Raw genomic sequence first — 13,173 nt, 5'->3', positions numbered from 1 at the left:
CTGAAAGGGGTGGGTTCCGAAAGCAGAGGCCTCCTTCCAGTGGCGTATGTACAAGTCTTTATAAAAGAATCAAAGCTCAATAAATATGCAACTTTACAGCGAGCCCAGCGGGCCTGGGGGCGAGAGGGAGGCGAGGGCAAGCGACTGTCCCATCTGGGGCCAGAGGAGGTGGAGGTGGGTGGCCCTGGAGCCCAGCGCAGTGGAAGCTGGTGACTTCAGGGAATAGCGGACGAGGAATCCTGCTGGGCGGGCGGGGGTAGGGGGGGCAGGTTAGTGACGGTGGGGACTGTGGGGGCCATCCTGAGCCTGGGCCTCTGCCGAACCCTCCTCCATCTCCATCCAGTCTGGCCAAGTGCAAACGGCCCAGCGGCGGCAGGGGTCCGGCCCGGCGCTCGGCTTGTGCACACACAGGCAGCAGCTGGAGCAGGGCCGCACCCCCCGGAGGCCTGCTGTCTGCTGTCCGTGGTCAGTGGCACCCTTGGGGGCCTCCCTCTGCTCAGACCTCCCTGCAGGGGAGGGGAGGGGAGAGACAGTTCTTCCTTTGCTGATGCCACTCAGAGGGACTCCAGCCACCCTCTCCTCCCCGCTACAATTCTGACCTCTGACCCCTCACCACTGCTGGCCGAAGACACCCTCAGCCAAGCTCTGGGGCAGGCCTTGGGCTCCCTCTTCCATCCATAGCCCTGGGTGCCACCTGCTCCAGCCATGACCGCGCCCCTACCGACCCCCAGGGCTCAGTGCCCCCAGTGCCAGCACGCTGGGCCACCGGCCCTCTCCACCCCGGGCCAGGCACTCACGAGGCAGTGAGCGTGGAGTTCAGCAGCAGGGTGGTCCTAATGCGGTAGAGCTGGGCCAGCGTCAGCTTCCTGTGCTGGGCAGAGATCCCGGGGGGCGGCTCAGGCTGGACCCTGGGGGAGGCCCCTGAGAACAGCTCTCTGCTCCTCCTGGCGGGCCCTTCGGGCTCCCCCGCCAGGCAGGCGGTCCTGCCCTCCATCTCTGATGGCTGGGAGCCACTGCCAGGGCTGGGTGCGCCCCCACAATTCCAGCGGGGCCCAGCTTCATGAGGGGAGTCCCGAGTCCTCGTGCCGGTGGCTGTGGCAGCCAAGCAGAGTTCCGACCGGCTGCGGCTGGGGGCTGGGGGCGCCCCCTGGGTGGCGGCCCCTGCCAGCAGCTGCAGGAGGCTGGCCTCAGATTTGGACTTGAGCAGGTGGGGCAGGCGGGGCAGCAGCTGGACAGGGGTGCGGCGGCGGAGGCGGGGCGAGGGCGGGGGTGAGGGGGCCTGTGGTAAATCTAGGGGCCGGGGCGCTGGCTCCGCCGCAGGGGCTGGGGTCGCAAAGTCTTGCAAGGAGGTGGGGGAGAGGGTGCCGTAGGCGGAGTCCATGGAGCAGGAGCGGCCGTCCCCGGGGCCCAGGGCCAGCAGCTCGCTGGTCGGCGTGACGGATGAGGCGGTGGTACTGAGGGACATCTCGTCCGACTGGGAGCTGAAGGGGCCCCCCTCGAACTCCGGAGAGGACAGCGTCTCCCCGGGCTCCAGCACCACCATGGCCAGGGTCTCTGTGGAGCCGTCCGAGGCGCTGCGGGCCGGGAAGGGAGTCATGTCCCCGCAAAGGAACCCCGTGCAGCCCCGGCTGGGCACAGCAGGGGCCCATAGCCTCGGCCCTGCCCGCCTGAGGCTCAGAGATGGCCAACATGGCATAAGCCCAGATCCCCCAGCTCCTGTGCCCACAGCGGACATCAGCATGGCATCCGTCTCCATCACGGGCTCTTTCCCGTGGGACACAGCCTGAGCGCCCTCAGCTCGCTCCAGGCAGCTACTAATGAAGCAGAGTTGGCGTCAAGTTGAAAAGCCTTTGCCAGCCCCGCCTGGACTCTGGTGCTCCCACACCAGAACCCACACCCGCTCCCTGCTGGGTTCACAGCGTGAAGCCATTCCGAGAAAGGCGTTGGAGCCGGGCCCAGCCTGGGGGTCAGGAGCCCCAGGTTGCAGTGCCTGCCCTGCCCGGGCCAGGCCTGCTGGGGGTCCTGGGCAAGCGTACCAGTGCTGGGAGTCCAGGCTGTTGCTGCTTTTGCGCAGGATGGTCGGGGAGCTGGCGGCAGAAGTGCTACTCTCCCCACCCTCCTCATCCTCCTCATCCTCCTCCTCGTCCTCCTGCTCCTCCTCCTCCTCCTCCTCTAGGCTCTGCAGGTGCTGCTGGCTGCCCGTGTGCTCCTGCGCACGCAGCTGCTGCAACTGGTTCTGCAGGCGGGGGCGGCGTCCACAGGGGCAGGTGGGCTGTGAGCCGCAGCCCCACCAGGCCGCCCGCCTGCCCGCCGCCCGCCGCCCGGCATTCTCTCACCTGGGCATTGTAAATGGAGTCCACCCAGCCCCGGCACAGGGCCTGCCCGCTGGCCTGGAACGTGTAGGCCCCCACGGCGCTGTGGAACTCGTTCAGGTAGATGAGGAGGAAGGAGCCTGCTTAGGAAGGGCTCTTAGTCAGTGTCCGCCAAGACCTCTGCCTGCCCCGCCCATCACAGCCCTGGCCCAGGGGCAGGGGGCGGGCTCCTCACCAGGGTCCCGCAGCTCCCGGCACACGATCTTGTCCACCAGCAGTGGCGGCCTGATGACCTTGGTCCTCTCAGCCTTTTTCACTGCCTTGGTCACCAAGAGCAGGTCCGTGAAGAGGAAGCAGTACACATCCATCTGGGGGCAGGGGGAGCAGGAGAGGCCAGGGGTCAGAGCCAGGGTCCTGGGGCCTCAGGCAGGGACCCTCCGCCTGCCTGCTGCAGCGCCCTCTCCTGGGGGCACTCAGACTTGGTCAAACACCTCCCCTGTCCTCATGGCCATGAATGTGAGAGCAGAATTAAAAGGAAGAGCAAGCCCTAGCTGGTTTGGCCCAGGGGATACAGCATCGGTCTGTGGACTGAAGGGTCCTGGGTTTGATTCTGGCCAAGAGCGCATGCCCAGGTGTGGGCTCAGTCCCCAGTGGGGGGCGTGCAGGGAGCAGCCCATAGGTGATTCTCTTTCATCATTGATGTTTCTCTCTCTCTCTCTCTCTTTCCTCTCTGAAGTCAATTTAAAAAAGGAAAAGACGATTTTCTTTCATTGTGCTATAGACTTGTGACTTATTTAAATTAAAACTTGATATTAAAGAGGAAAGGGAGGTAAATTTTATTTTATTTTTAAAATATTTTTATTGATTTCAGAGAGGAAGGGAGAGGGAGAGAAACATCAGAGAGAATCATTGCTTGGCTGCCTCCTGCACGCCCTCTGCTGGGGATGGAGCCTGCATGTGCCCTTGGCCAGAGTCGACTCGGAATCCTTCAGTACACAGGCCGACTAGCCGCTGGGAGGCAACTTTAAAATCCTGACTTGCAGGCTCTGGGCTACATGGCGCGTGACAGATTACTAGCTCAGTGCAAGCGTCTGTTCCTGGCCTGCTAACGGAGTGTGCCCCCTCCCACCAGAAACCACATGGCATCAAGTGGGCAAGACAGGCACCCACGGGCTGTGGCCATGCTGCTGAATTTGTAAAGCGCCAACTGCAGGCAGATAATCATCCCTCACAGACCACAAGGTCACTAGTTCTTGAATCACCGCCCAACTGACTGGGCAGCTGAGAACCACTGGCTCCACCCAGGAGGTGGCCCACACCTGCAGGGCAAGCGGGTGCGGGGCAGGGGCCCTGCACACGGGGTGGCCCCTAGAGTCACCTTGCTGTCCTTTCCCTCCTTCATCCTCAGGCTGCCCTCCAACAGCAGCTGACGCGTCTCCTCGGGGGAGGCACCAGGGATGGGCGCGGTCAGGTCCAGGTGTAGGAATTCCTTCAGGAGCTGGGGGTGGGGGGGTGGGGGGGGGCGCAGGTGTGTGTGGGGGGGGTCAGGGCTGACCTCCCAGCTCAGCGAGGAGTCCCCACGCAAGACTCACTCCAGCACCTCCCTCCTGCCAGTCTGGCCCCTCTCCCTCCCAGCAGGGTCAGGCCGCCCACCTTGTCCACCTCGTCGTTGCTACCCTCCACCACCTCGTAGGCGTCGATGCGGCTCACCACGGCCGCCAGCCGCTGCCGCTCCTGTCGCTGCTGCATGCACGCGTTCACGTGGTGGATGAAGCGCTCCACGGAGCTGATCTGGGGGTGGACAGTGGCTGGTTCAGACCCAGGGTCAGGGAGCGCCCGGCCGCAGAGGGAACCGTGTCGCCCTGGTTACCATGGTGATGACGGCCTCCTTGGCCCGCGGCTCGTCCGTCTTCCTCAGCACCGACTTGAGCAGCAGCGGATACTTGGTGAGCCGCTGGTGGGGCTTGGCGAGCATGTCGCTCAGCTTCAGCCGCTGGCACTGCTGGTGCTTCTCGGCCCACTGCGCGGGGGGAGGGGCTCAGAACAGGCCCCGCCCCGATCCCAGGCCCCGCCCCCTGCCAGCTCCTGCGCACCAGCAGCCAAGGTGGGCCACCGGCGCCCTGCCACCAGCCCGCCCCGCCGCCCTCACCGTCACGTAGGCCCGGAAGAGGTCGTTGTCGCGCAGCAGGCTGCGCATGTACTCCATGCAGCCCTCCTCCTCCATGCAGTAGCGGATGTAGGGCTTGAAGAGGGAGCCGAACTGGCGCAGGGAGAACGCACACCGGTTACTTTACTGACGCCCCCCGCGGGCCGGGCCCTGCACAAGCGCTCCCTGGCCCTTTCGCGACCACCCCGACCACCCCGACCACCCCGCAGGTGACAAGCCTATCCTCTCTCTTTTCCGTAGGAGAAAACTGCCGCTCGGCGGGCGTGACCCCCTCGGCCAGGGAGCAAGGGCAGACGGCCAGGTGGGGTCCAACCCGGGCGACCGACTGGGCATTCCTTGCCTCTGACCTCTAGGAGTCGGGCGGGGCCACTACTCCCGGGGAGGTGGGGTGATGAGCAGATGAGATCGGCGCCCAGCCCTGCTGCCGCGTCACCCCGCCCGGCCCGGGTCGGCTGGGTCCGTACCATCTTGAAGCCTTTGAGGAGGTCGCCGGGCTGCAGCAGCGCCCGCGTGCGCCGCGCCTTCTCCACCATCGGCGCCATCACGCTGCCCCACAGCCCGCGGTGCAGACGCGCGATCTCCGGGATGTTGCTGAACAGGCGCTCCGCCTCCACCTGGCGGGGCGGGAGGTGCGCTCGGCCCCGCCCCCAGCCTCCCCGACCCGTGAGCCCCGCCCCCGTTCGTCCTCTCCCTTTCTTCAGCCCCCCTCTGAAGCCACGCCCCACGCCTCACCTACACCACTGGTAGGTCTACCCTCTTCCAGCCCCGCCCCTCCCGTCTCCACCCCTGCTTAAGCCCCGCCCCCATCCCAATCCCCTCCCCCAGGCCCAGCCGTACCTCACACAGCAGCCCTGATTCTTGCAGGTTCAGGAGGCAGCACAGGAACAGCTGTGGGAGTACGGGCGCTGCAGCTTGGGGGTGCCAGTCCCGAATCCCCACCCAGATTCTTAGGCTCCCCTCTACCCCTCTCGCTTCCCCGGAGGCTTTAGGCACCCAGGGGCAGCGAGGGTTCACCTTTTCAGAAAACGCCCAAACCCCATGGCCCCCGGAGGGTCGCCCTGCCCAGGCCCCACCTGGAAGGAAGCTGTCCTCCACTCTTCCCTGGCTCAGCCTCTGAGTCTCAGCTCAGAGGGGGCCTGCCTGAACCCCCAAGCCCAGGCCAGGTGCTCCCCACCCCCCAGATCAAAGTCCCTACATACACATGCCCCAGCGCCTACCCACGCTGTCTCCACAGCTAGGGTGTGGGTTGCTGGGCACCTGGCCCACAGCAGGTGTTCGGGAATAGCCGTTGAATGAGCGAATCAAAGCGTGAGACCCGTGTTAATTCAGCTCAACCCACACACCTGCCGGAAGGCCCTCCCAGGTGCAGCCCTGCTCGCTTCCTTCCCACTTGGTGGCCTGGCAACGGCCCCTTCTGCAAAGGCCCTAACTCAGTGATGGCGAACTATGACACGCGTGTCAGAGGTGACACGTGAACTCAGTTTTTTGGTTGATTTTTCTTTGCTAAATGGCATTTAAATATATAAAATAAATATCAAAAATATGTCTTTGTTTTACTATGGTTGCAAAGATCAAAAAAATTCTATATGTGACACGGCACCAGAGTTAAGTTAGGGTTTTTCAAAATGCTGACACGCCGAGCTCAAAAGGTTCGCCATCACTGCCCTAACTCTTCTGGGGGAGGGGGGCATCCAAAGGGAGCAGATGGGGTGGCTCTGGGCCCCACTCACGTTCGTGATCACCCGCAGCTTCTTAATGTAGGAGGCCTCCGTGTGCAGGAGCTCCCACACCGCCTCCTGCTGGTGGCACTGCCTCCGGGTCAGCTTCTGTGGGGAAGGAGGGGTCAGCCAGGAGGCGGGTGCAGGACAGCCAGGAAGTGGGGAGGGGAGCCACCTTGCATGTAACCTCCTTTTCCTGATAGAGACTCAGGGGTCCCCCAAGTTCTGGGCCCTCCTCTACCAACAGGACGTCTAAATGGCACACTAATTGCACTTGGCCTCAGTCTCCCCAAAGTGGGTTAATGATGACAACAGCTTCACAGGGCTGTCCTGGGGACATCCTGTCACTTGGGTGCTCAGGAGGGCCCCGGAAGAGGGAGGAGGCGGCTGTGGGTGGCACCCACCTCATGCCCATCCATGAGGTCCCGCCAGCTGTCCTCCAGCCACAGGCAGGCACCGTCCTCATCCTCTTCCTCGTCCCCCTCCTCCTCCCACGAGTCATGGTCGAAGCGAAGCCTCCGGGGAAGCCGGGGCAGCCCAAAGAGGCCGTAGGCGTGCAGCTTGCCCTCCAGCTGCTCCATCCTGTCCACCTCCTGAAAGGAGACCAGGGTCAGGGTCAGGGTCAGGGTCAGGGTCAGGGCCAGCCGCTGCCCTGCCCCAGGGCCCACGGGGCCACATACCCGGCCAAAGACGCTGGCACTGGGGCCCGAGCTGAAGAAGCCGCTGAAGCGACTGGCGGCGCGGTTCTTCCAGCTGTCATTGCCGCCGCTGGGCAGCGAGCAGCTGGAGGGCACGGGGGGCTCCTGCCCAGGGATGCTCGCCTCTCCCAGGAACTCTGACATGTTCTTGCGGCGGCGGCCAGGGGCCTGGCCAGGGAAGGGGGGTCAAGGCCAGCCCTGCCCTGGTCCCCACAGCCCCGCCCCATGGGGGGTCTCCTGGACCTCGGACCAGGCTGTGACGTGGGAGGGTCTCTGCAGGCCGTGTGGGTCCTGGAGTGCCACGGCTCCCAGGACACACGTGTGCTCTGGGGCCTGGAAGATCCAGACACAGATGCACCTGGGCCACTCCCAGCCTCCCAGCCACAGCGCAGAGCAGGCGGGGAGAGAACATTCACACAGCTCCAAGGGGATCCGTCACACACACACACACACACACACACACACACACACACACACTCACACACACACACACACACACACTCACACACTCTCACACACACACACTCACACACACACTCACACACACTTACACACACACTCACACACTCAACACACACACACATACACACACACTCAACACACACACGAACTCATTCACACACTCACACACACACTCAACACACACACACTCACACACACTCAACACACACACACACACACACACACTCGCTGGGCACAAGCAGACTCTCGGAGACAGACCTACCACCTTAGATCGGAAAAGGGCCCCCTGTTCCCAGAGCCAGCCCCGTTTTCAAGGAGGGGAGGTTAAAGCCCCAGGAAGGAGCAATGAGGGCCCAGCTGACCTCCCCGGGGCCCGTCCCCAGCCTCCTCCTCACCAGGATGTCCAGGCTCTCCCGGCGGCTCTGGGGGTCCGTGCGCTCCAGGCCCGGGGGCCCGGCTCCGGCTGGCCGCAGGATGGGCAGACTCAGGGACTTGGAGTCCTTCACTCCCTGCTCCACCTTCCCCTCGTCCCCCGGCTTGGCTGGGGCAGCGTTAGGGGGCAAGGAGAGGTCCTCAACACCCAGGTCTGGTGGGAGAGGGGGCTCGGTCCTCTCTCCCCAAGGATCCAAACCAAGGCCGAGCTGCCCTCCCCGAGGCCCCGCCCTGCACCGCCCAGCGGACACCTGTATGGTAATGAGCCTGCGCAGGGCCATTGCCAATGGGAACCTGAGCCTGGGAGAAGCGCTCATCTCCAGGAGGCCCAGCCAGGCGCCCCCACTCTCCACCCAGCCAGCTGCTCACCTTTGACCCGCAGGTAGTGTCCCCCGAACCTGTAGGCCTCGAAGGTGAGGGACAAGGGGGTGTTGGACTGGTCCAGGTAGATGTCCACTTTGCCCAGTGCGATGCCCTTCCTTTCAAATATGGGCAGCAGCACCTCCCTGCCCCAGACGGGAGCTGTGTCTGTCAGGGGGCAGTCACACCCCCCGCCCGACCCAGGGCCCCAGCTCCACCCGCCTTCCCAGTGGAAAAGGGAGCACCCACGGGGTCACACACAAGCACACGGACGCACAGGTGCATGTGCACACCCGCACACACCACAGAGGTGTGTCCTGCACGTAAGGGCAGACACTGTCCCAGGCCCGTCCACACCCAGGGACTGGGCCACGCACATAGGGTGGGACTGCTCACACGGGTGCACAGGCCTGTCACACCACAGGGGAGGGTCTGCCCACAGCTGGGGGACATGCTCACAGACACACACAGTCACTGTGCAGGAGCCTGCCCCTGCCCACAGCCCATTCCGCACGCAGGCCCTCCAGGCCCTACCCCAGCGCCTTCTTCTTCACGGCCGGCACAATCTCCGTCTCGATGTCTACATTCAGGTCAAATTTCAGGGTGAAGCACTCCTTGCTTGGGTCCTGAGACGACATGGGTCTCAGCTTCTGTGCCCCCTTTTCCTGCCCTCCCCACCCCAGGGTCTAGAAGGGGACCCCAGCAGGGGAGTGAATGCAGGGAGTCCCCAGCCGCCTGTGTCCCGGGGAGGCCAGGCCGCCAATGTCCCTGAGACCCGAGGGAAGAGCTCCTGCAGCATGCCCCACCTGGCTAAGGTGGGCCGCGCTGGGCCACAGGGCAGTTGGCGCGGGAGGGACACATGGGGCAGAGCAGACAGGCCCAGGCTTGGGGGTGAGGCTGAGCCTGCCAGGGCCCTCTGCCAGCCGGGGCCTCCTTACATCGGTGTGTCTCCTCCTGGCTTTCTTCTTGGAGAGTTTCAGGCCTGTGCTCTTCCGGTCCCTGCAGGGGAGCCAGGGAGGACAGGGGTTGGAAACACAGTGGGTCCTCACCAGGATGTGTTGTGAGTGGGCCCTGGCTGCCTACCCACACCTCCAACAAACACCCCAAGTGACCAAGTAACTCAGGTGCCCTCAGGCGGGCCAGGGCCCAGGAGGGGCTGTGCGCCCTCTGGTGGCCACCACAGGAATCACAGCCAGGGGTACCTAGTCCGTGAAGCCAGGAGGCTGGCTCAGGCTAGGTGGCCTCCCCCAGGAATCAGGCAGCCGCAGAGACAGGGAGGGGTCTCCAGTCAGCCCTTCGGAAGCCGCTGGTCCCTGGATCTCTGATCTCAGACCCAACCTTGGGACCCCAGTGTCTTCTCGCCCACCTTCCCCTCACCTACCCTTTGCCGTCCACTGAGCTTTCCTCCTCCTCCTCCAGGTCCACTGCAGGGCTGGTGCGTGGGGGGCATGACCGCGTGGACACGTTCCGGGCCAGGACAGAGCCTTTAGGGTAAAACGGGGCGGGTTGTGCCCTAGCTGGTGTTGCTCAGTGGATAGAGCATAGGCCTGGGGACTGAAGGGTCCCGGATTCGATTCCGGTGAAGGGCACATGCCTGGGTTGCAGGCTCGATCCCCAGTGGGGGGCGTGCAGGTGGCAGCCTATCAATGATTCTCATCATTGATGTTTCTATCTCTCCCTCTTCCTTCCTCTCCGAAATCAACAAAATATATATATTTAAAAAGGAAAACAAAAACAAAACGGAGCGGGTTGTGCCTGCTCCCTCGCTGGCCCCCTCCCTAGCCCTCCAGCACGGCCACCGCTGACCCTGTGGCCCGCCCCCCAACTAGCCAGGGCCCTCTGGTTCTCTGAGGAGAGGTGCTCGGTCGCTGCTTAGCACCTAGTCACCCCCAGACTCAAAGAGACACAGGGCCCTGAGAGGACACCGTAGGTGATGCCCGCTCTCAGTACAAATCCACCTGCGGCCTCAGTTTACCCTTCTATGAAATCGGGACCAGGAAGCCAGCCCCTGGGATTCCTCAGGAAGGGCCCGGGGTCCATGGCTCTTTCTCTCAGGCCTCCCCACCCCCACCCCGTGGCCAAACCCGAAGTCCCAGGAGGCCTGGCAGAGAGGCAGTCTTTTTAGTGCCTCTGACCCGCTGAGATGGAGACAAAGGGCTGGCCCCCAGCACAGCCAGTTGGCAGGGGGCCTGGGCCAGGTCCCTATTCAGTAGAGGGGTTTCTTGTTTCCGGCTACAGGTTCCTCTGCCCCCCCCCCCCAGCCCCGCCGCTGGAAGATCTGCCCAGAAGTGGCCTGCCCGAGGACAGGAAGAAAGGGACCGTCTCCTCGCTGGCCCCTGTCCAGGCGCAGGGCAGCTGTGGAGGCGCAGACCCAGCACCTGGTAGAGACAGGGCTGCCCCCGAGATGGGGCACAACCCCCAGCCCTTTCTCTTGTTTAAAAAACTTGTAGAGCCAGGCCGGTGTGGCTCAGTGGTTGAGCGTTGACCTATAAACCAGGAGGTCACAGTTCGATTCCCGGTCAGGGCACATGCCCGGGTTGCAGTCTCGATCCCCAGTGTGGGGCCTGCAGGAGGCAGCCGATTAATGATTCTCTCTCATCATTGATGTTTCTGTCTCTCTCTCCCTTCCTCTCTCTGAAATCAATAAAAACATATTTTAATAAAAAACAAAAAACTTGTGGAACAAAAGGGACTGAAACATACTTGCATGTCATCATTTACAGTCAACTCTTGTCCTTCTGACAGCTGTCCTGGCTCCCCCCAGTTACCAAGACACGGTGCCCCCAGAAAGGGGATGTGGGGCCACCCTGGGAACTCCGGGGCCAGGCGGGGCACCCCGATCCGTGCTCACCTTGGGGGGGCAGGTCGAAGCGGACGTGCCCGTCATAATGCATGGCGCTGTGGAACTTGCTGTCACAGGCCTGGCAGAGGTTGAGGGGTCCCCGGCGGTGCAGCTGCTGGCAGTCGGCGTGGTGGCATACCTGTGGGCGAGGATGGGAGGTGGGCTGTGGCCAGACCTCTGCCGGGCCCAGGGGGGCCTCCTGGCCTCTCAGGCCCTGCCCTTCATTTCCAGCCATGCTCTCCCCACGGGTGCCTGGTGCTCCGGAATTCACTCGACAAACGTTTCCCAGGCACTCACTCTGTGCCACTCTGAGGGATGCAGAGAAACCCCACGCCCTGCCCAGCCACGCAGTGCCCAGGGGCAGACTTTAAGTAAGTAACCGCAGGCGGGTGCAGCCAGGGCCTCTTCCTGGGGCGCAGGCAGGGAGGACACCCAGAAACGAAGCTCAGGCTGCCATTCGGTTTGGCAGCGCGGTGTCTGCACCAGAAGGCGCCCGCCTCCGGCTCGGAGCCTCTGCCCTCGGTTCTATGGCCTCGCTGGTCCTGAACCGCAGACCCCGCCCGACTCCTAAGTCAGGAGGGAAGGGGGATGGAGGCACCCGGGACAGGGGTTGGTGTTGGGTGCCCATGAGGGGTCCATGCAGTTGCTTAGTGACATGGTCCCAGATTTACCTTATCATCCTGGCCTCTGCTCCCCCAGCCACCAGAGATGACTTCCTATCTCCTCCATCCTCCAACCTCCCACAGCTCACCCCCACCCTCTCCCGGAGACGTTGCTTCCTAATTTTTTTAAATGTTTTTTATTGATTTCAGAGAGGGAGGGAGAGATAGAAACATCAACAAGGAGAGAGAATCAGTGATCGGCTGCCTCCTGCAGGCCCTACACTGGGGATGTGCTCGCAACCCGGGCATGTGCCCTGACCGGGAATCGAACCGTGACCTCCTGGTTCATAGGTCAACGTTCAACCACTGAGCCACGCCGGCTGGGCAGCTTCCTACATTTTTTAGGGAAACGGAAATATCAGAAGGGGATGCCCTGAGCTCCCTCCATCACATTCACCACCTGCCCTGGGCTGTGGGGGGCTTGGCCCTGCTCCAATCCAAGGCCAGCCTCTGGCCAAGGTGCAGACACAGGGCTTGGCATTTGCCACCTCCTACCTCCTCAGGTCACCCCTCCACAATGGCTCACGCCCATCTGCACATGGCATGGCGCCTCTCATCTCAGCTGCTCTCCAGCTCCCTCCTTCTCCTACAGCTAAACTCTCTAAAACAGTGGTTCTCAACCTTCCTAATCTGCAACCCTTTCATACAGTTCCTCATGTTGTGGTGACCCCCAATTTCACTGCTACAAATTGAACATAATTAAAGCATAGTGATTCATCACAAAAACAATATGTAATTATATACGTGTTTTCCGATGGTCTTAGGCGACCCCTATGAAAGGGTCGTTCGACCCCCAAAGGGGTCGCGACCCACAGGTTGAGAACCGCTGCTCTAAAAGGTCTTCAGCCCAAGACGGTTTGGCTCAGTTGTTAGAGCATCAGCCCTCGTGACTGAAGGGTCATGGGTTCGATCCCAGGCAAGGGTCAAGAGCACGTTGCAGGCTGGATCCCCTGCCCAGGTCCCAGGTCAGGGCACCTGCAGGGGCAACCCATGGATGTCTGTCACATCATTGTTTCTCTCTGTCTCTTCCCCTCCCTTCCACTCTCTCTAAAACCAACGGGACAAATATCCTCAGCTGAGGGTAAATAAACAAAAATAAAACATCTCCACGCTCACCACTTCCCGGTTCTCTCCTCTCATTTCTCTCTCTTTCCCAACTTTCTGTTTTAAACTATTTCAAACCCACAGCAAGGTGTCAGACTAGAACAATGACATCCACCCACGCTCCCCACTTCCCCCGTTGTTCACGTCCGTTCACGTCCGCCGCACCGACTTTCCGTCTCCTCTCGCCACCCCTCCCCGGCGGGAAACCCTCATGGCGCCTTCGAGCACAGACGTCCTACGAAGCCCAATAGAATCGACACACCCTGGACGCGGCGGTTGGGCCCAGCCAGGCGGCATCGGCGCTTCCCCGGCCGGGTGAAGGGAGGCTTCTCCGTACAGGAGCCAAGCGAGGTCTGCACAGGCATTTGGTTGTCCGGTTGTTCCTTTCGGAATAAAAGCCCCTACTCCGCCCGGGT

At 62.5% G+C, this 13,173-nt stretch overlaps 1 protein-coding gene across 12 annotated transcripts in view; it reads right to left on the bottom strand.

Moving 5' to 3' along the window:
- Nucleotides 1–34: 34 nt before the first annotated feature.
- PLEKHG5 (pleckstrin homology and RhoGEF domain containing G5) overlaps nucleotides 35–13,173 on the bottom strand; it is a 43,445-nt gene continuing 30,306 nt past the window's right edge. For 8 of the 12 annotated variants that reach the window (XM_059691424.1, XM_059691422.1, XM_059691427.1 and 5 more), the window contains 20 exons: nucleotides 11,001–11,130; nucleotides 9,531–9,633; nucleotides 9,088–9,148; nucleotides 8,684–8,775; nucleotides 8,159–8,295; nucleotides 7,753–7,898; nucleotides 6,878–7,063; nucleotides 6,602–6,790; nucleotides 6,210–6,305; nucleotides 5,317–5,367; nucleotides 4,944–5,093; nucleotides 4,462–4,572; nucleotides 4,183–4,332; nucleotides 3,966–4,103; nucleotides 3,691–3,810; nucleotides 2,548–2,680; nucleotides 2,337–2,455; nucleotides 2,037–2,236; nucleotides 798–1,574; nucleotides 35–239 (listed from right to left, as the gene is read on the bottom strand). In XM_059691424.1, coding sequence (XP_059547407.1) covers nucleotides 77–239; nucleotides 798–1,574; nucleotides 2,037–2,236; nucleotides 2,337–2,455; nucleotides 2,548–2,680; nucleotides 3,691–3,810; nucleotides 3,966–4,103; nucleotides 4,183–4,332; nucleotides 4,462–4,572; nucleotides 4,944–5,093; nucleotides 5,317–5,367; nucleotides 6,210–6,305; nucleotides 6,602–6,790; nucleotides 6,878–7,063; nucleotides 7,753–7,898; nucleotides 8,159–8,295; nucleotides 8,684–8,775; nucleotides 9,088–9,148; nucleotides 9,531–9,633; nucleotides 11,001–11,130 — 3,252 coding nt within the window. In that variant the 3' untranslated portion in view covers nucleotides 35–76. Of the gene's footprint in view, nucleotides 507–793; nucleotides 1,575–2,036; nucleotides 2,237–2,336; nucleotides 2,456–2,547; nucleotides 2,681–3,690; nucleotides 3,811–3,965; nucleotides 4,104–4,182; nucleotides 4,333–4,461; nucleotides 4,573–4,943; nucleotides 5,094–5,316; nucleotides 5,368–6,209; nucleotides 6,306–6,601; nucleotides 6,791–6,877; nucleotides 7,064–7,752; nucleotides 7,899–8,158; nucleotides 8,296–8,683; nucleotides 8,776–9,087; nucleotides 9,149–9,530; nucleotides 9,634–11,000; nucleotides 11,131–13,173 lie in introns of those variants that run through there. The other 4 variants (XM_059691430.1, XM_059691431.1, XM_059691423.1 and 1 more) reach the window with 3 other exon arrangements.

Source organism: Myotis daubentonii, chromosome 3, assembly GCF_963259705.1.
Source record: "Myotis daubentonii chromosome 3, mMyoDau2.1, whole genome shotgun sequence".
NCBI lineage: Eukaryota > Metazoa > Chordata > Mammalia > Chiroptera > Vespertilionidae > Myotis > Myotis daubentonii.
Note: the sequence above shows the minus strand (reverse complement) of the source record. Positions and strands in the feature narration are given on the sequence as shown.